The 21,586-nt window shown below is 43.3% G+C and overlaps 1 protein-coding gene across 2 annotated transcripts in view; it reads left to right on the top strand.

Annotated features, from left to right (window-relative positions):
• Window positions 1-21,586, top strand: part of LOC143315180 (ankyrin repeat- and BTB/POZ domain-containing protein 3-A) — a 162,591-nt gene that overhangs the window by 122,149 nt on the left and 18,856 nt on the right. For both annotated transcript variants that reach the window (XM_076722708.1, XM_076722707.1), the window contains exons 3-6: window positions 7,836-8,043; window positions 13,677-13,829; window positions 15,472-15,637; window positions 20,253-20,342. In XM_076722708.1, the coding sequence (XP_076578823.1) occupies window positions 7,836-8,043; window positions 13,677-13,829; window positions 15,472-15,637; window positions 20,253-20,342 (617 nt within the window). The remainder of the gene's footprint in view (window positions 1-7,835; window positions 8,044-13,676; window positions 13,830-15,471; window positions 15,638-20,252; window positions 20,343-21,586) is intronic.

Below are 21,586 nucleotides of genomic sequence, written 5' to 3'. Positions count from 1 at the left end.
AGCGGCTCGTGGCTGCATCATCTCCAGTGCTTCAAAATGAATGAATCACTGTGTTGCATTGTATCAAGGCATTTATTTGTTCTCTGGTAGGTTTTTGTTAGCCCCACCTTTGCAGATGGTCCCCTGCTGCTTTTCCATGTTGCTGGGATTTATTCAGCACGCAAACAGTGTCTTTCATTACTACGAGTGTATAAAAAGAGAGAATAGAAGATGGATCAGTGGCCCCCTCGTGACCAGCCCTCCCTCTCCTCGCTCTATGGAGCCTGTTTGCTGGTACAAAGGGCTAGAAAAAAACGCATTGGATGTATTTTTACCCTTTTGTTTCTTTCCTGTTTGGCTCATCGCTGTCTCACGGGATGACCGGCCCAGCGGATAAACTCCCAGTGCTGCAGATGGTCACCCAGCCTCTGATTGCATCCTCGCCAGGTTACTGTAAAAGTGTGAGCGTGCATTATAAAATCACCGAGCTGAGAGTCTTAAAAGCAGCTACTGTACTCGATCTGTCAGCGGATCGCCTGTCTGTTCAAACACAGATGGTGATCATTGGCCTTCTTCTTCTGTCCCATATTAAATGTGTCCACTGGTGATTAATTTCCACTTGAGCAGAGCTGGTAAAAGAATCTGCTAGTTCTATGTTGATGATGACATGTCCTGTAATTGACTGTGATTAATAGTTGCCATGGAATTGCTAATGTGGCCCAGAGGCAGAGCTCCGAGTCGGTCGTATTACCAAGTGATGATTAAGTGTCCTCAGCTGGGTCCCCGGGGTGCTTTAGGCCATGACAGTTTGTCATAGGACAATGGAGGAATCTTCCATCTCAGTCCTCCATCAGGGAACACAACGGTTGTCTTGCCATGATAATCTAAGGTCATAGTTTGCAAGAAGTTGGCTAACCTCACTTTGTCTGCTTGAATTACAGGCTTGTCTGCTGACTGTTATTTTAGCCAGGGGCAGCTTGCTCTAAAAACACTTTGCATGTTCAAGTGTGCAGTCAATTAGTTTTAATACAGCCTTAATTAATCCTAAAACATGCCTGGTTTAATACCCTGAGGTGATCCGGCATTTAAATTTGATCTTTACGCACGCAAAGGTTTCTTATGCAAACTTCAACAGTTGCTATACGGACAGTGCAGGAAAACGTAGATTTGAATGAGTTACATTGGATTTGATAGCTTTGTTTTCGTTAGACAGGAGACGAACCCTTCCAGGGTCAAAGTGAGGTTACAGCCCGATTCATTTTAAAGCAACTGTGCAGCTGCTTTCGGTGAAAAAGCTCTAAAAACTGACCTGAAAGCTGGTGAACACAGTGAAGCATTTAGCAGTTGAAAAGCCGAATGTTTCCCTCAGGAGTTGGTGGAGACCAAAGCTGGAGCTAAAAGAGAGTGAATATTGGACTTATATTCATCAGGCGGACACAAACACAGCTCTAAATCAGTGATGATGTTGTTCCGTGACTGCTGGATGTGTAAATAAGCAACTGATTGCTAACAAATTCACAACATCAACTCAAGTTGCGATGATGTGTCCACGTCGTTTTCACATCTTGCTCTTGCTGCCCCCAAGTGGCCGCTTGTTTCCACGTTTCCCGTTTGAAGAGAATAATTGAAGTATTTCACTGAAAGTTAGTGATCACAGTTAAAGGATTATGTCTGCAACAGGAACGTGGCGCATCACGTCAGTTTACTGTTCCCAAGTGGTGTGCTTTGATCCCGTCGAACGATAAGATGACACCAAATTCTGCCGTGTATCTCCTCCATCTCATGCCATTAAAAATGTTGCTCCTTTGATGGATTCAGGGTTTCCCGTTCCCAGAGGGGCTTCCATGCCGAGGAGCTGCAGGAGACGAGTCTCCTGAATTTGCACCTAAATACTATCAGAAATCCCATTAATAACTTCCACTGCTTCTTCCCTCGTTCTGCACCAAGTCAGTGAGGACAAAAGCTGGTGAGAACCAACAAATCTTTGTAGAAACACAGAATGAGAAACAGCCCAAATTGGTCGAGATGAATATTTCAAATCAGGGGAGGAGTAAAACTGTTACGCATGAGGAGCTTAACAGTCGGTTTGCAGTGTTTGAAGAATCTAGACTCAATAAAAATGGCTGAAATGTTACAACACCTCCACATCTATCATGCAATGACAAGAAAATATGTGCTGCAGACTGACAGAGATGCATCCAGGCGGTGATTTGTTCATTTTTAACAGACGTCAGTGCGTCTCTATGATCCTCTCACTCTTGAGCCACTACACGTTGCCACTTGTCACTTTGATCTTGGCAGGTTAGCAAGGGGGATTGGTTGTGGTCACTTTGCCAGGAGGAGGGATAGCACCCCCCCCTCATACGGCCTGTCATTTACTGATGGTGCAGTACATGACTTGTGGGTATTAAAGTCAAGGGAGGGATTCAAACTTTGTAATATTAATGCAAATGATCTCCTCGTGCAGCGAAGCAGGGCCCATTAAACTCTGCCGATGTTCACATTAACACAGAATATGCCAACTCACTTATTAGTAGAAACCAGGCACAATCAAAACAGTTGTAGCAACCACATTTGAAATATATGAAGAGGAAATAAAACCTTATGTAATGTGTAATATTAGCATTGTTGCGTGCCTCATATAGTAAGAATATGATCACACATTTAATTACTTTAGTGTATTATAGGACTCAATTATTTAGAAAAATCCTTTTGGGTTTTGTGCAATAAAAACTTACCACAGTTAAATTACTCTTCGTCAAACACAAAGTACAATACATCAAAACAGGTTCCCTGTGGCTCCACATTATGAGAACATAATTACATTGTGCTTTATTATACCTGTTGCAGAGGAGTGAATTTATCGATTAAAAAGTGCATACTGTGCGCTGAATTATATTGTAAAGCAATCTTGACGTAAGCACAGAAGCCTGGCCCCACACGCTGCCGTCGACAGGAGAAGAAAAACAACCGCTGAAGCTTCGGCCGTTCAGCTGCTGACGTGTGCTGTCTGAGTCCTGTGAGTCACGGGTGAAAGGATTTTTATCTGTAATGACTCATTAGGTGTAAATTATTGGCAACACCAAAGCATCAAACCCAAAACTTACTTTCATTCCTGCGATTGCTATGAAATTTCGTGCAGACGTTCATGCCCTCGTCATGAGGCGCCCAGGTAGCTCACCTGGTGGAGCGTGCACCCCATATGCTAAGGCTGTGTCCTTATCCCCTTCGGTGCATGCTGTCCCCTCTCTCTCCACCTCTTTCCACTCTTTCAACATCTGTAAAACCAAAAAACAGTCTTAATAATTTTGATCTGTCAGTCAAAACACCTGTAAACATCTGTACTTTGGTGTAAATTAGCAAATCCTTGCATGCTAACACACTAACTAAGAGGGTGAACATGGTGCTAATTGTAGCTACTAAACACTGCCCTTTGAGCATGGTGCCATGTTAGCATTAGCATTTAGCTGCTATCTTATCTGTGGTAGTCTAAGATGTGGAAAGACTTCTTTTGTCTTTCATGACTTTTTACAGGAAAATCGTTTGCTCCATGAAAACATTCGACCCAAAACTTCCATCATAGGCTCTTATGCTTCGGGTGTAATGCAGTCGAGAAAGACGAGGTAATTACAGGCTTTGTAGCTGCTGTATGACAGCATTTAAAGTGTTGACATCTCATTACAGCAGGGAGTTTCTGCTCTGTGCTGTTTCACCGTTTTTTCTCTGGGAATAGGGAACAAAGTTTTGCTCTGTAATGAGTCCTTCCAAGAGGGAAGGACTTGGCTGGGAGAAAGGAAGACACTAAGCTGTCCCCTGTGATTAATTCAAATGAGATGAAGCATGAACCCCATAGGAGTGTTGCCTAGATAATTACAGCAAAGGAGACGGGAGTGAATGTTGTCCTGCTGACAAAACCAAAGTCACAAGAACAATTAGAAACATTAGAACAACAAGAGAGCTGGGTGATGAGCCCCGGCGCTGGCCTGAGCTCAGAGGGACGGCCACGCTTTAACCATGTGCTCGGTGGCTGCGTCTAATGTTTGTTGTGGTAGAAACTACATGTGGTCTATTATTTATGGACGTGGTGTGGTCATAGAGTTCTGCTTCTGCTCAGCGAGCTCCGCAAAGCCAGAGGGAGCGTTGTCAGTTCTTGGAGTTAGTGGTTCTCTGTTCTCTGTTTTATGGCTTGTTTATATTGTTTCCACTGGGCAGCATTTGTTTTTCTCGTGGAAATGCATATTTCAGTCCTCTTTGCTTTATCTCCTTAATCTTTATTAATGTCTTTATGTTTAAGCAAACAGCACACTGCATAAACTCACACTGAGCAGCACTGAGTACCTGGAGTAGAAAGGCTTTCTATGCTGGATGAATCCACTTGAGTAAGGTTTCAACATGCACAGCAAACAGGCTGCAAGCTGCACACAGTCACCGTATACCTGTAAATCCTGCAGAGCTGCGAGGATTGATGCATTTAATTATTAATGCACTGATTCCTTGAGTGAAAATGACATCTTCAGTCGCTGCTTTCCTAACAGAGAAAATCAATAAGTCATTCAGTTTTCACATTGAGAGGCAGCGTTTTTCTCAGTTTAAAAAACAATTAATCAACTAACAAAACTGTTGTTGATTGATTATCTGTAAGTTAAGAGAATATGAAGAGTATCACATCTCAAAATGAGTAAATCACAGTTGCGGGCATAAAATATTTTTTTTATCTGATGCTTTTAAGGTGAAGGTTAAGAACTATTTCTGACGTAACGATAAGATTTTTTTAATCCCTTTGACTCATTTAAAGGCCCTAAAAACTTGGCTTCAAATCACAAGTATTCCTGAGTAAGATTAAGATGAAGTTTTGAGACAAACATCCTTAGGTATCATTTGTTAAGTATGTGTCACTCATGAGCTCAGCTAATCTGCCTCACCATGACCCTGTGGATGTGGTTTGATTGACGCTGACCGCACAACCCTCCAACCAGTCAGGAGAGCTCAGGAAAAACAGGAAACACATTCATCTTTAATGTGAAATTACCAAAACTCTTGTAGCTTTTGCAGAAAGCCTACAAGACCTCAACCTAATTATGTTTTTTCTCCAAAGTCAGTGGCAGTAGTGCTGTCTGTAGGCCTCTTCCTCCTCAGTCTGAGCGCTGGTTTTGTTATGATATCTTTGTTGTGCATCGAGCTTCGTCAGGAGCTGCTCCTGCTGCACTAAGTGACCACATCTAATCACATTTATCTATGTCATACCTGCAGACTGGAACCTTATCCCGCCGCAAATCTTCAATCATGGATCTGAGCCCTTGTTTTCAATTATTTCTTGATGCATTTAATTCTGTCTCGATAACTGTCTATGGGAGCCGCAGTGCAAACTGTGCTGTGAGCAGCGCTCTGTTTACGTCTGACTGCCTGTGAACTCTGTCAGGGGCCTTTAGTCTGACAGATGGAGAACCTTGGGCGCAGACTCACCGTGTCATTCTGTCTAAGGAATGAGGTTTCAAGACAGGCCAACGCTCCTCAGACGGGGTATTTTTGGAACAAACAATCAAACGAGATCAGAGAGGATGTGTGTGTGTGTGTGTGTGTGTGTGTGTGTGTGTGTGTGTGTGTTGAGCTGCGATGTGTTTACTGTTGCACTGCAGCTCAGAGCTTCAGACTTTCCACACATAATGTTTTATTCACATATTACTGGTGTATGCAGTGAGAGGATGCATGAACTCACAACGCTCAGGCGGCGGCGTCTTCAGGCTAAACCCAGAGATCAGGTTCCCCTGTCTGCCCGAAACCTCCAGCGTTCCAAGAAAGCGGGTAAATAATTAGATCAATGGGGTTATTAATTCTTCAGAGGCCCTGCAGGCTCACGCTGCAGTATTTTCCCTCTTAGAGCAACATTGTTAGCCTTAAACGCATCAATAACGGCTGCGTCAATAAGCTGAAGCTGTCAAAATCCTAAATCAGAGAATTACAAGTCAGTGCTGACTATCTGCCTGTGTGGTGCTGAATTTCTGAAACTTAAATTCAAACCTCCTCTGGCGCTCAGAAGTATTAGAATTGTAAAATTTCTCATGACTTTCATTTTGTTCTGGGCTCCTGCTGCGTACAGACACAGCTTGAAACAGGTTCGTACTTCAAGCAACATTCGTCACGGAAGATCCCGGAAAATGAGCTCTTTGTTGCTTAGAATAAAAGTTACTGAATCTGTTTGGCTGCTGTACTTTTTACTGGAAACTCATCCGCTTTAAGGTTTTTTATTTCAGTCCTCAGAATCTACGGACAAATGTTCGATTCATGAATAAACTGAACTCAAATACACACACTTAAGAGGACATGGCCTTCATTCTGTGGAGACTCACCCTTAACTGCCACCACTACATGTCTAATCCGACCTTCACTCAAGTCTTAATCAAGTCTGTGTGAAACGATTTCTGAATACTCTATTTGGCCATCATTCTTACCAGTTATAACATCTGGGAGCGTGTCAGCCTGGTCCCAGACCTCTGAATCATCATTTCAAACAGATGGTGTTGTGCCCACTGACAGTCGACAAAACCCACTGAGCTCTGTAGGCAGGATGAAGAATGGGAGCATCATCCTCCTACATGAGTGGCCAGCAACACGCATGAATAAAAGTGACCATCCAGCATGGATGACACCGATGCGGTTGTATAAGTTGATGTCGACATATAGAAATAACAATCTTTAATGCTACAACATCTGGGAAAACATGCGAAGTCATTTTTTGGTGGAGGGTTAAAATTTGAATCATTCTCATATCTGTGCATTAAACACAACACCAGAGCCTGGAGGTGGTTAGCATAGCTTAGCACAAAGACTGGAAACGAGGTGAACAGCTAGCCTGGCTTTGTCCAAAGACAACAGAATCCACCTGCTGTGCTAGCTGCATGCTTCCAGCCCTTGTGCTAAGCTAAGCTAACCACTGCTTGCTGCCACTTTATAGTTAGCTGACAGGTATGAGAGCGGTCAGGCTGAACGAATGAAGTGTAACTGGTGACAGCGACATCGTCATAAAGAAATCTGATGGGGCAAGAAGCACGACTAATCAGACTATGAGACAAAACCCCAAAAGCAATCAAATTATTACCCAGACTGTCTGCAGGAAACATCCCTCATGTTTACAGACTGACTTCCTGGTTCAACTTTGACATCTCAGACTCATGTTCTAAAAAATCTGAATAATCCTTTCATAGATTGACAATCACAATGCTAATGGCAGGAAGTTTTCAAGGTCTAAAACTTGCTCTCCAGCTTCATTTGCTTCACCCACACATCCACACACTGACACAGATATTTCATTTTTCCATTGATTCTCTCGATGGTCGCGTCAGAAAACTGGGTGAAAAAAATAAGAGCTAAAGATAAAAGAAAAAGAGCTCAGTCTCCTAAGTGATGAGAGAAGCACGACGTGCGTAAGATTTAATTTCAAGGCAGCAATTTCCCACTCGGCAAGGATTGTGTGGGCATGTGTGCATGACTAAATGTACGGTGAATCAGAGGGTGTGCGAAGGAAGGAGCGCGCCTCTGCTTCATCGCAGGAGTGCTGCGAGTACTCACATGTCAAAGGAGCGGTGCACAAGATGAATTTGTGCTCAGAGAGTAAAGCGTAGGACTTTGTTATAATGATTTGATGATAATAGATCTTTCCTCAGTGTAGTACACGTTATGTGTTATTACAACCCTGATTCAAAAAAAATGTTGGGATGCCGTGTAAAACATAATGAAGTAGAATGTGGTGATTGTTACACTCCTTTACATATCCTCTATGAAAACAGTGCAAAGACAGTCTTAATTGATTTTTGTACATGTATTCATGCTCTGTTCTCATGTGTAAATGTATCCTCCAGGTGATTTGGTATCCCGGGCCATGCACCACCTCCAGCCGCTGCACATCAAGAACCCCAGCAATGGGACTCCAGTCCACCAGAAGACCAACACCACAGTGCACTGGGAGCCCGAGGCCCTCTACACGCTGTGTTACTTCATGCACTGCCCACAGATGGAGTGGGAGAACCCCAACGTTGAGCCCTCCAAGGTCACCTTACAGACTGAGAGGTGAGTCCAACAGAGACCATGGAAATAATGCACTTTAGTCCAAATCCAGGAGCAGTTTGCCTGAAAAATTTGTGTCGCTTCAGTCTCTCCTCTTTTGCCCCTCTCCTCTCTGTACTCTCTTGAGGTAAAGTGCATTTAGCCTCCAATCAGCTGTCAACACGGACGAAGAGACTAAGTAGAGTTGATTATAGGAATTTTACGTCAACTCTAAAGCAAGTCAATTATGTCCAATTTCAGCGCCAGAAAGTTGCCGTCAAACTGTCAAATGCATTCTGTGACAGCCAGCTTTAGAGTATGAATGGTGATATTTCACTTCAGCACTTTTGGTTAGTTTTTTTCTGTAACGCCTTATGATTGACCCCCAGAACCCCACAACCTGCCGATGGGCTTTAAAGGCATGTTTTATTTAAAAAAGCCACCAAAATTACACCATTTCTAAGAAGTAAAGACTGTGAAAACAGAAATTATTGTCAGATTTACAAATTCCCAGCGGTCCTTGAACAAATCATGTGCTGCCATTGCTTCAATCAGGAAAAATAACCAAGTCTATGCTTAAAAATCGCTTCATTCTACGTCTCATTTGAAATTTTGAGAAGAACTTCTTCTTCACAGTTCAATTTTGTCAATTTTCTGACTTGTACACGTGATATTTGCTCCTTCGCCTCCACTCATCAAGCTTTAAATCAAGCGGTGAGATGATTTCTATTCCTGAGAAATGTTTGCACAAGTTGAAATGCATTTCTGCCACGCTGTAGTCCAGCAGCTCTCCATCTTGGTGGGCAGACGTCAATCCGTTCAGACATATTGCCTCTGTCAGTTAGTGGCACGCCACAGCTGGAATAATTCCAACTGCTGTAAAGGTTAATACGGACGTTCCTACTTTGTTGCACAAGTTTTTCGCCCCACAAGCGATCCTGTAAGATGCTGCGTGGGCTGGTCAGCGCTGACACCTCCCTAGGCATTGAGCAGATTGATGGGAACCACAGGGACTTCACTTGGATGGACGGATGGACAGACATTCCAGCGTCTTTCCTCCACTCTGAGGGGATAAAACTCCATCCTGACGACCCCGGGGAGCACGAGGAACGTCAGGCGGAGTGACATGTCAGCAGGCTCTGTGGTCCCCGGAGAGGAAATTCTCTATTTAGCATTCTGCTGAAAGGTTGAAGACAAGCAAAAGGGCCTGAATAACACAACAGAATGAGAGGGAGGCAGAATATGATTACATTAGATAAAATTATCTCTTAGGGTCGTGTAGCGAAGCGTCAGATAAGCCTTCTGTAAGGTGAGAAATTACTGAAGGGAAATAAACTCTCTTACACTTGAGCTTTAAATATCCACCTAACGTTAAGCCTTAGAAGTGGAAAATTGGTTTATTGCTCCAAATTTAGAAGTTTTTAAGGAAGATGAAGAATCTAGAGGATTTTAAAATAGTAACCGAGCTGCTGTAGACAATGATGTGTGATATTTTCAGCGTTTTGGCCCAGAAATTTGCCTCGAAGGAGGAATTCTTACACATGCAGCTCAAGGTGTTGGTTGTCACAGCAGGACAGCTGTCTGCATGGACTGATCACATTACCCTCCGTGCTTCCATTCCACACTGGGCTTCCCTCTCTCTCAAACCCAGGTCTTTTCAAGAGGCAGCCGTCAGTGAGAGCACAAGCTCTGAGCAAAGAGAGGAGGCCTGAATTGTCACATTAGTCAGCCAAGCACTAAGCGGCAGTGGAAACCTTGCTTTATTTTAAAACCCTCGCCAGAGTTCACATTCCTGGCAGACTGTAGGTGTAAAGACGAGGATAGCTTTGGTTGTGGGAAGAGAAACTGATGCACACGAAATGTAGACTAGTCAAAGACAAGTGTGTCAGCAGCTAAAAGCGGCAGCCTTGATTAAACATGTGCTTACAGCAAATTTACAGAAGGAGCGGGCAGCTGCATCCATGGTAAACATAGCAGTCCCAAATGGTTTCTCTCAGTTGGGTTCGCGGTTCTGTTTAAAATCATTTTTTCAGGAAATTATCGTTGCCAGAGGGTCAAGAGGGATAAAAGCTCTACAGAGACCTTTACTGATGGATTCATAATATGATTTAACTGACTATAACATGAAATTAGCCTCTTTAATTTAGTGTTTTAAGGATTTTTAATGAGAATCTGAGACTGCTTCATGGTTGTAAAAGCCTTAAAGGGCTTTTATTATCATCTAAACTGAGATCTGGTGACTCAGAATTATCCCCAACTCTGCCATAATTAATGTTCTTTGTAAATTAAGTACATTTGTTACTAAAAGTATCCTGAATAGGGTCCTTAAAAAGGGCATATTCATGATGGCCAAGTATAATAAATGAAAAAAAAAAGAGTCGAGCTTAATATCTGCTTAATGAGAACCTTGTGAAAAGAATTTCTCAAGTGTGACTATCTACCGATGACCTGCTTTAAGGGCCCGGCGCTGCAAAAAGCACACATACCGTAAGCCATATCCCAAGGCTGCTCAGTTCAGAGAAGAGGACCGTTTTTATGAGCCTGAGAGGATAATTGCTATGAATGAGTAGGATTTACTGGAGGCACAGCGCCAGCGGACGGACTCATAGATACAAAGACCTGTGAATCGAGTCCAGGAAAACAATGATTTCTGTTCTGTGATGCTGAATATCCTCCAGCGGCCAAATGAAAAATGAAGTGAGGAGACACTTATTCTACCGTTTATTATGATTACCTATAAAATATACAGCAGGTAAATGGAAGGGGCCTCAACCAACTAGCATCTAGCATGTTAGCATCTGTGTGGTGCTTGGTGTTTGGTAACAAGTTTGTTAGCAGTCAGTTCGCTAGTAGGCTTGTTAGCTCACCTTAATGAGATCATCATTATCTGATTTTGTCTGTATGTATTGAGCAGTACAACAAATAATGTTAAATAACAGGAGATTGTGCTACAATCTGTATTAAACCAAAAAAAACACACCCTCCTGTTATCGCACAGTACCTTTATATTGATATCATGCCTCCTGCTCCTTATGTAACAGTGATGTTAAAGTACACACTGAAGCAAGTAAGAGGCAAAAGTAAAGGAATTGTTTCTAAATAAAACAGAAACAGATTAAGTATGTGATGAAATATACAGCATTCCTCATTTATTCATGTTGCATTATAAAAGCAGAACTCCAGGATGTGATGTAGGGGGACGTTAGCTAACATGAAATCATGAGCACATTGTGTCAGCTGTTTGAAGGTGACTTTAAATTGAAATGATATTTTATTTTATATCTCTTTACAATAAGGGATCCTTGTCAGGGAGTCTTAGAATTAATACCTTTGTTCAGTCCCGTTTTGTTCCACAAAAGGCAAAATGGAGTATGCCTTCGCTTTAGTGAAAGAATAAGCCTGTTCAGACATAAAGAAATCATTCCCCAATTCTTTTGAGTGCTGTTATACTTGTTAAGAGACAGCTGAAAAGGATAAAAGCCTTATTTCCAGTTTTTCTGTCAGGGGTTTCTTTCTAGGTTTCTTTTCGTGGCTTGTGAGTGCCCACATTGTGCTGCACAATGATTGTAACTGAATGAATATTCAAGAGTACCAAGAACTTAAGCACCTCACTCTCAAAGATTTCTCAGAAATCAAACTTCCTGAAATAGATCACCTTGCACTTATCATACATACCTGACTGAAGTTTACTGCAACCCCAGCCAGTGTTACCTGAGTTTGTCTTTGTCCTGAAACAGAGTGATGTTTGAATTAAATAAAAGTCTGATCCTACATTTAGCCTTATCATACTGATGGGACGTTAAACAGCAGAATAAGGACCAGTGAGGATGTTAACTTTCTGCCCAGGACATGCAGCTGTAGCCTCATTCTTTTAGCATCAATTATATTTAAGACCTCTTAAAGCTAACATTAGCTTAATTAGCTAAGCAACCTACCACCATTATCACTGTAAACCACATTAGCGTACGTGCTGTGCGACAATGGAGAGCTTGACGGTTTTAGCCGCAGTATAAGGAGTTACTGAATAGTCAGTTATTACAGCTGTTATCATTAAAGGAATGGATGGACATTTTGGGAAATATGTTTATTCCTTTATAACCGAAAGATGAAACGATTGACCACATAGCTGTGCTAATAGCTGAAGCTAGGAGGCAATTATCTTATCATTTTTACATTATTTTTATATTTCTGTTTGTGTACGGATGAAATAAGCAAGATAAAGTGTTTGACAGTAAATAGTATGTTTTTAGAGGTGTTAATAGTGTGTTTTTTAGCTTTGGACAGGCTAGCTACTTCCAGTCTAAGGTAAGCTAACCACCTCATAGCGCCAGTGCTACATTTAACGTGCAGCTATGGGAGCAAGAGCAAGAGAGCGAATAAATGTATTTAATGTGCGAGTCAGGAAGTCACCTGTTTAATTTGTGTCTTATTCATGTTTAATTCACACACAGCTCACCTGATAAAATGAGGAAAACCTTTTTGTAAAGCGCAGCCGCTCATCCTGCTTGTGAACTGATGTAAAGGGGTTAAATGTCTGATGAATGACTGACCTGAATTTTGCTGCTGTTGCACTGTGGGGGGAAAGATAAATAGGAGACAGAACAACATAACAGCGTGTGTGAGAGACAGATTAGGTGATTTACAGGTTATGTGATTAGAGACTATACACACACACACGCACACACACACACACACACGCACGCACACACATACACTAGTCGTGGAAATAAATGATGAAATATGAACATGTCAGCCAGGCAAGACCCATTACTGATTTTGATTAAAGAAGGTAATAACAGCATTTAGGGAGGTTGCAGCATCTAGATCTCTTTCTCTGGACAGTCGGAGTTGTAAATTATGAATATTGATTTGGTGGAGCTGCCTTTTCAGCTATCTGTAAGGGCATCTTTAATTAGAAAGTTTGTGGCTATCAGTGTTGGACCAGATTCTTTATTAAGTGATTTTATGTGAAAAGTCAATAGAGCACGCGGAGCTTTATGAATCTCATTGATGTGTTTTAAAGGACCGTGTACTATTATCAGTCTGAAAAATTCATTTTGACACACAAAGGTCACATTATTCATGACACTGTATATTGATATGGATTGTAAAATCATGTGTATGTGCTGGCTGTGTTTGTAGATGTGTGTTTTTGTGCACATGACACACATTTAGCGTAGTTTAGTAAGCTGAAGTCCCTGAAAACTTGGCCTCACGTCATAAATATGTAAATAAAAACATCTCATGGTGTTGGTGTAAAGAGTTAAGCGCTCAAAAACTCAGCTAGTCTTCGTCATCGCGACTGTGTGGGTGTGGTTTGATCAGGTGTGATTGACAGTGACCAAACAACCCACCGACTGTCATCTGATTCAGATGCTGCTAAATCCTGACTGGTGCTCAGAGGTATGTCACCTTTTTCCCAGCGGAGCCTCACCCACTTCAAACCAGCGCGAGCAGCACAGAAAACCTGAGATCTCTCATGTGAAATAACCAAAAATGATCTAAGCTTGGTAGAGGGTGTGTGTTCATGTGGGACCCCGTCAGTCAGAGTGAGAAAGCGATAAAGAAAATATGTTTTTAGGGTCTTTAAGTTCTGACTAATCTGATTTGATTTGCACTTTTGATGTGAGCAAACCAACCTTTGTGTTCCCCTGCAGGCCGTTCCTGGTACTGCCTCCGCTGATGGAGTGGATTCGAGTGGCGGTCGCCCACACTGAGCATCGACGAAGCTTCTCCGTGGACAGCGATGACGTGAGGCAGGCGGCCAGGCTGCTGCTCCCCGGTGTGGACTGCGAACCGCGACAGATAAAGTAAGAATATGATGCTTCCAACAAAGGCTTGCTGAGGCAGAGATAATCTCACTGGTTTAGTTAAACCTCAGTGAGTGAAAGGGATCCACTGTTGTTCCTTCTTGCTTCTGGAAGTGTTTCATCATCAATAACTTTTGCTCAAAAGCAGCTCAACTCAGAAATCTCTGAGCCCAAACACAAACTCCAGCTTCAAAAATGTAATAAATTCTTCCAATCAAAACTATAACACGCATGTTATAAAAGGCTTTTTCTGGGTTGTGGTTGTTGTGGACGTTTGATGCGTTCATGTGTTATCGGTAAATTTGCCCCTTCATGGCACTGATTGAGACCAGCCTCTACATCCGTACGATTACAGGACATATTGTAATTGGTGCGTCTCATTAAGGACACTCTGACATGCCAAACACAAGTGTGACTAATAACAGCCAGTCACGCCCCAGTTCAGATGTTAATCAGTGTTATTGGTTACACCTGAGCTCTTCTGCTGTGACGGGTTCGAGCTTTAAGAAGTGAGGATACATGTGATGCGATCATTCAGCCTGAAGTTTTCAGTGTAGAAAGACCGGTGATCTTTTTATGAAAATGTTTAGGCAAATCAACCGAGATTCATTCAGCCACGCTAGCAGCATTTAGCATGCAAACATGCTAAAGGAAGGCGGTAAACATATCTGCTAAATAGCAGCGTGTTTGCGTTGTCATTTTGAGGTGACATCAGTGAGCAAAATTTGGTTCCCATAACGTTCTGCGAATGTTATTGGAATGTTTTGTGTTAGCTGGGATGTTAGCATGCTGATGTTAGCATTAGCTGAAGCACCACTGCGCCTGAGTCGGCCTGCGGTCTGACAGAGCTGCGAGCGTGTCTGTAGCCTCTTAAAAGTCAGTTCATAAGGTTCGGCTAAATGATTTGTCCTGGACAGCAGTGAGCAATCTGCTGACCTTGTGAGTCTGTACAGTGTGTTTCCGTCTCACTTTCAGCCGCTGCAGTTTCCCTCTCTCTCCCTCGTCCTCTCGTTCTCAAGCACAGAACAGCAGTCACGTAGCCGTGCACGATATTTGTCACGAGGCAGCTCAGTCAGTGATTTTGTGTCGGTGTCAGTGGGTTAAGGGTCTTATCACATTTCAAATGCTTGCAGAGAAATAGTAAATGAAGCACTGAGAGCTGTGAATTGCCAATTAACATCTCCTTACTTGTGTCAGATATAATTGTCACGTAACGTTGGACAAACATCAGGAAAAAGTTCCTCTGTGACCCTGTGGAAACGTCAGCTGTGACAGCTGCTCGCAGCTTGGATTAAGAGGCTTTACGGGAGACGTGAATGAGTAATAATGAGTCATAGGAGAAGTCTTACCTGGAGACAAGCTACTTTAGGAAATGAAGACAGCAGAGAGCCAGAAGTAAGCGAAGAAAAACGTGTTGCCAAAATGCAAACATTAGAGAACTGATGCAAACAGCTTAATACTCGATATAAACTTAGAATGTTGTAGTTAATTTTTTAATACCAAGAGTTAAAGTCGTGAAAAGCCGAGTCATTTTCTGTTTCTGTCACCGTGCGGTCGAGATGTATGTCCTCACATCTCAAAATCCATCTCTGAGATAAGCTCCCACTTCATCACACTAATGGATCTGCTGTTTCATCTGCAGGGCGGAGGATTGTTTCTGTGCCACCAGAAAGCTGGACGCAGCCTCCACGGAGGCCAAGTTCCTGCAGGATCTGGGCTTCAGGATGCTCAACTGCGGACGGACGGACCTGGTCAAGCAGGCCGTGAACCTGCTGGGGCCTGATGGCATTAACAGCATGAGCGAACAGGTCCGGCACTTAACACACACTCCTACATGTGCACACTACGTTAACATCGCACACCTACACAGGAACATTGGAGAGTTACACACAATGAATTTCTCAGTCTTACCTGGCAGTCCGTCCTAGTTCACACACATGCTGGGCCCAGGCTGCTCCCTGTGAGTCATGCAATGTGCTGAGTTCTTGTGCCGTGATACGACTATTCAGTTATTTACACAAAAATGCTGTTTTCTTTGTGTCTGTGTGTAAGCCGGTTTATAGGAATACTAATGCATTATATGAATATGCACAGATATGGGCAGCATCTGAACAAACACGGGCATCACGCACTCCTTCCAGTGATGGCTTCGCAGTAGTGTCAGTGTCACGATTACGGTGGTGTCACAGATTTTGAGTCAATATCGACGCCTGGCACCGATTGAACGAGGTGAAGTGGGACCATTCTCATCTGGACCTTCTCTCCACCGCATGCACAAAGCCTATGAATACTTAGCTAAGCCTGCACACATACGGTGTGTATGAGGAGTGTAAAAGGCAGGAGAAAACAACAGAACACAAAAAATTACGCAGCCTTGACGACATAAATCCAAATACAGACATGAATAGAGACTGATAGCGTCTTTGTGTTACGCCCCCACTCTTTATCCAAAAAAGGGGCGAAGAAAGTGATGATTTTTGTTCCATTTGTGTCTGACACTGCAGCACCTTTCCAGAACTGAGCTTCGATGGTTTTGCTTTGACCATCGGGTCGATATCTCAGCCTTACTGCTTCAAAGTGTTACTGTAATTTGGTATTTTCTACCTTCCCCAGTCAATGGAAGTATTGGTTATTCCTTGCGCTGCGATGGAAGCTAATAGTGCAATCAGCGCGCGTGGTCAGAGAGCTGTGCCTGGTTAAATCCAATGAAGAAACTTGGCAGGTCTCCACTCAGATGCTCTGAAAACCTCTTGATATGGAGGATTTCTGCTTGTACAAATCCCCCTTTTCCCATATTTTAGTTTCTAACATGAGGACATACAGCTGCTACAGGTTGATTCATACCTCATTCAGTCAGATTATTGACTGGAACACACCTGAGTTAGAATTTACAGGTCTTTGTGAGTAACCAATCGTATTAATCAACACTGTTCCTCCTCATTCTTCCCATAAATAACAAGCCGAGGTGACATTATTCACTTGTAAAACCAGTTAAATGATGGAAGGGACAAGACAGCGTTGCAGGAGCCATAAAGTAGAAGCTGCAGCCCGTCATCATGGCTGAGAGGCATTTGAACTCATCACGATGATCATCAGGGTCCGTCGTCTCTCGCTCTTTAGCTGTCCGCTGATTAAGTAGATCGTTGTCCGGGAAATATTTAAGAATGAATCACCACAATGGGATATCAGCCTTCAACATAAAGTGCTTTGGTGTGTTATGAGCGAGTCGTAAAAGGCCTCTGTTGAACATAATGGCCCAGATCAGACATATGATTGAAGTCTGTTTTATGGATTCTCGTCCAAAACGCTTTGAAAATATTCTTGGTTTTAGTCCAGATCGCCTGATAAATGGGAAGAACTTGCGATAAAGTTCTTCTGTTGTTCTTCTGTGACGCGCCTTTGATGCAGCTTCGCCCTGCAGCTCGGAGCATAATGTGTGTGGGCGTGTCGGGCTCAGGAGAGGGCTCCGTGCATATGGTGGCACGTGGCGATATAAGATGTTATATTAGGAGCGTCACAGCCCACCTTTGCTGTCACACTCGTTGAAAATACACGTTTATGTCGAGGCCGTTTTGATCATGTCTGGAAAATTAGAGCCTGCGAGCGACTGTCGGAGATATCTCTGACTGATGAGGATGAAATGGGCCCTGCGTCGCATGTTAAGTGTGAATGTACTCATGGAGCTGAATAGCACATATGGCACTGAAGAGGTTCCTGGTTGTAAAATAGTGATTTGAGGGAAATTACATAAAGAAAGACTTCCTATAGGTTCCCGTAGAACTAACGAGCACAGCTGCTGTTAGCTCCTGATAGAACTGCTAATAGTCCCTTTAAGGCTTTGCTGATCACACTGAAAGGCACATTTGTATGGTACAGTTTAGAGAAACGACCCAAGAATCTGCCCTCACAATAGTTTTATGTCTGTTTGTTGGCTCTAATAATGAATCAACATGCTCAAGTACGCTCGAGTACGCTTAATTAGGTGGTCTGAGTAACAGCTCAACAAGGAATTCTAAACAGGACGGCGCCTCATTCAGGTAATTTATCAATGAACATACCAAACGCTCACTGAGGAAACACTGTTATGTTTGAAGTCTTGTCAAAAAATGCAATAAAACCATCTATTTCGTGTGCCTGCCAGTGTCGCCAGGTGTACGATAATTAAAGGGTAGTTTCACAGTGTTTCACTCCTGTCTTAAAACCACAGTCAGGTGCTCGTGTGAGCGCTGAAGCAGCTTTTGTTTGCTGTATTTATTCCTCATGTTCATACCGGCCACAAAGAGATCGTTTCCTAACGCGCTTTCAGTGGAAGTGATGGGGGACGAAATCCACAGTCCTCGCTCTGTGCAAGAGCGCATTATAAAATGTATTGAATTTAAGATAATGAGGCTTCAGCAGCCTGAGTTGGTCGAATACAGCGGGTATTTTCTTGTACGAAATTCCCTCTTTGTGTTATTATCCCTCCACTGCAGCTCAGCGAGTAAACACTGTCTGGAGAAACACAAAGAGGGAAGTCATAGAAAAAAAAAAAGACTTTGGGTTTTCGTCCCTCATCTCTTCCAGTGGAAGCATGTCAGGAAATCTCATAATGGCCGATGTGGACAGGAGGATTGATTACAGCCTTTAAAGGGAAACTTAGGTATTTTCAACCCTATTTCCTCATGTTTTTGAGCCTAAGTGACTAATGGGGACAACAATTTCTAAAATTGATCCAGTATTGAGCGAGAACGCTGCAGCCAGCAGCCACAAAATGGGCTGCAATGTGATCCTTCTGTGCAGTTGCATAGTGTCAATGTACAGCATACTGAAAGTGCTTCTTCTTCTTGCCGTTCACGGGCTCAGATTGTGTCTGTGTCAGGTGTCAAATACCACGTCTGGTTCAGTCTCTCCAGAGCTGACTCGTTTGTTGAAATCAGCTAAACATTCAGCCATGATGATGAGAGTCTTTTAAACAACACTAAACTATGTTTTCTGCACTCCAACACACCAAACTCCTCCGGGCGCTCTCCTCTCATCTCACTCACATTTCCGCCGATGTCTTCCTGCAACCGCTTCAGAACGAGACTTCTGCTTGAGCGAAAGGCAAAGACAAGTGTTGTATTTCGCCGTAGGGATCATTTCCGTAATGCTGTCAGATACCATGACAACCTGAGCCCATCGGGGCCAAAAGCAGGCATTGACGATGCACAGTTGCCTGGAAGGATTACACTGCAGCCCGTTTCACTCAATACTGGACCAGTTTCATCATTGTTGTCCCCGTTAGTCACTTAGACACAACAGCGTGGGGAAAACAGGCTGACAAATACTGAAGGTGACCAGGAAAGTGTTATTGCAGAACATTATGATATCACAGCGAAGTTGACCTTTGACCTTTTGGATCATCTTCATCATCTTATCCTGGGAGACATTTGTGGGTCATAATCAGCGCGTGAATTCTTGAGTTGAGGTCAGAAATGTGTTTGTGAGCTGGCAGTGACCTTTGACCTTTGACCACCAGATTCTAATCAGGTCTTCCTTGAGCCAGAGCGGACGTTTGTGCCAAATTTGAAGAAATTCCCTCGAGGCGTCACGGACGTATGGACGGGCGACAGGAGAAAACAACGCCTCCAGAAACAACAGAGTGAACTCACAGCTGTAGCACAGATTCATACACTCTGCAAACTCAGAGGCAACAACACTCGAGTCTTTGTGTGATTGTTTGGCAGCACTGATACCAGTGCAAGGTTGAGGAGCTGGAGCCGATCCCAGCATGCACATTAGGCAGGGAGGGAGAATACACCCTGGACAGAGCTGGTACCCGTCGCCAGACACTCACCCTCATATTCACACCGCCTAAACTGTCAGATTCCAGTGCAGCTCATGTGGGAGGAAAGTGGAGCCCCTGGATAACATGAATCCCGGCAAATACCACCGCTTAAAAATACTGCATTACAAGTACTAGTCAGGTTTATTCATGCGTGCAGATGTAAGTCATATCTTTACTTGCAGCTGCTCGAGCTGTTACTAATTTCAGCTTCTTTGTGTGATGTTTGTTATTTTCATCTATAACAATGAATCATAGTTTATAGGATGATCACACTGTAGCTTTCTGAATGAATCCAGTGGAGTAAAAAGTGGAATATCTGCCTCTGAGATGCAGTGGAGTAGTTCAAAGAAGCATAAAATACAAGCAAGCAAGCAAAGTACAAGAAGGGGAATTAGCAGTTTTAGTTTAGAGGCCAATTCTCTGGTAATTTTATGGCACGACTGTGCTGTTAAAACTGCCAAACAGCCGCTGAATAAAAGGTTTTGTGCACCATTTTAAACTAAGAGTTTGTGATGGAGGAGCCACAGTTCGTCACCTTCCATCGCAGCACGAGTGCTTTGCAGAAATGAACAATCCATGCTGAACCCTGTGAACCCCCTTCCTCCTCCCTCCCGCAGGGGATGACCCCTCTCATGTACGCCTGCGTCCGCGGCGACGAGGCCATGGTCCAGATGCTGCTGGACGCCGGAGCCGACATCAACAGCGAGGTCAGTGTCCACGCCGTGCTGTCAGCCCGTCGCACTGATTCCACATGTTTCGTTTTTGTCCAAAATGTTCATTTGTTGTGTGAAAACGATGAACCCACTCCGTGTTGCTCTTTCCCCCCTCTCTGTCTTCATTGTCTCACCTGCTGTCGGCATGCTCTCTGTTCTCCCGGCAGCTTATTACATGAAGTGCACTGATAAGCAATAAGCGAGGATCATTTGCACCGTAAAATGATAGTTTGTCTCTCCTCTGATATACAATAATAATCCGGTGATAGTCCCTCAGTGCGGGTAGTTATTTCATCACATTTTGCACTGCAGTTTGCTTTAAAGCACATCAATAATGCATTACTGTTGTACAAGTGTGTGCACTTAGTGTAACATGCTACCGTCAGCCGTGCATGAAGCATGAACTTCATCGCACTTATCTGTTAACTATTATTAAAGGTAACCGTGAAGCCTTATTGTTTGACTTTGTCTCTGCAGCGTGGCCTGTGTGTGTGTGTGTGTGTCTGTGTGTGTGTGTGTGTGTCTGTGTGTGTCTGTGTGTGTGTAGCTGCTTCATTCTTAGTTGGCAGTGATAACAGTGAAGAGCAGAAATGCCTCATGGACTCTCCTCCACCTCAGTGACCTCATTGTGGCCCCTTGTTGTGGTTGCTCCATTGGTTTAGTGCCTGTATTTAGTGCAGGTGTGTTGACTCTGAAGCAAAGCGCCGCCTGTAGAAATCATCAGCCAGTTAAATCTGGGTGATAAATATTTAAAGGATTACTTCGTATTTTCTCATTTATTTTTAATGGAGCGTGGCCATGCAGATAGTTTTATGAGCTTTATACACACTGCCTGTCGTCTATCACACAGTACAGTGGAGGTAAATGGGATAACTTTTTTCCAAAAGTTTGTTCTCCTCCTTCGCTCTTTCTAAAAACAACATCCAGATCAGTTGTTCCCGACTCAGGGCCTCTAAATATCTCTCTTTGGTTTAACTCATATCTGCTGGATTTATACTTCAAGCTGCTGTGTAGTACATCATCAGGCCAGATGGCGCTTTAATTACACCCCCCACACTGACTGTGTTTACATTCCTTTGTTTACCTTTTGTTTGAGAGTGGGCTGCGCTCGCACTAATATAACTCAAGTTTTTACATCCAGATAACGTCTATTTCGCTTCCTCTCATCGCTGAACAGCAGACGACTGCTGAACAATCACAGTATTTACATTCTTTCATTTACTGTGACAGAGCGTGGG

The sequence above is a fragment of the Chaetodon auriga genome, chromosome 22, assembly GCF_051107435.1.
Source record: "Chaetodon auriga isolate fChaAug3 chromosome 22, fChaAug3.hap1, whole genome shotgun sequence".
NCBI classification, from domain to species: domain Eukaryota; kingdom Metazoa; phylum Chordata; class Actinopteri; order Chaetodontiformes; family Chaetodontidae; genus Chaetodon; species Chaetodon auriga.
The sequence above is the reverse complement of the archived record's forward strand: the minus strand, read 5'-3'. Positions and strand labels throughout refer to the sequence as shown.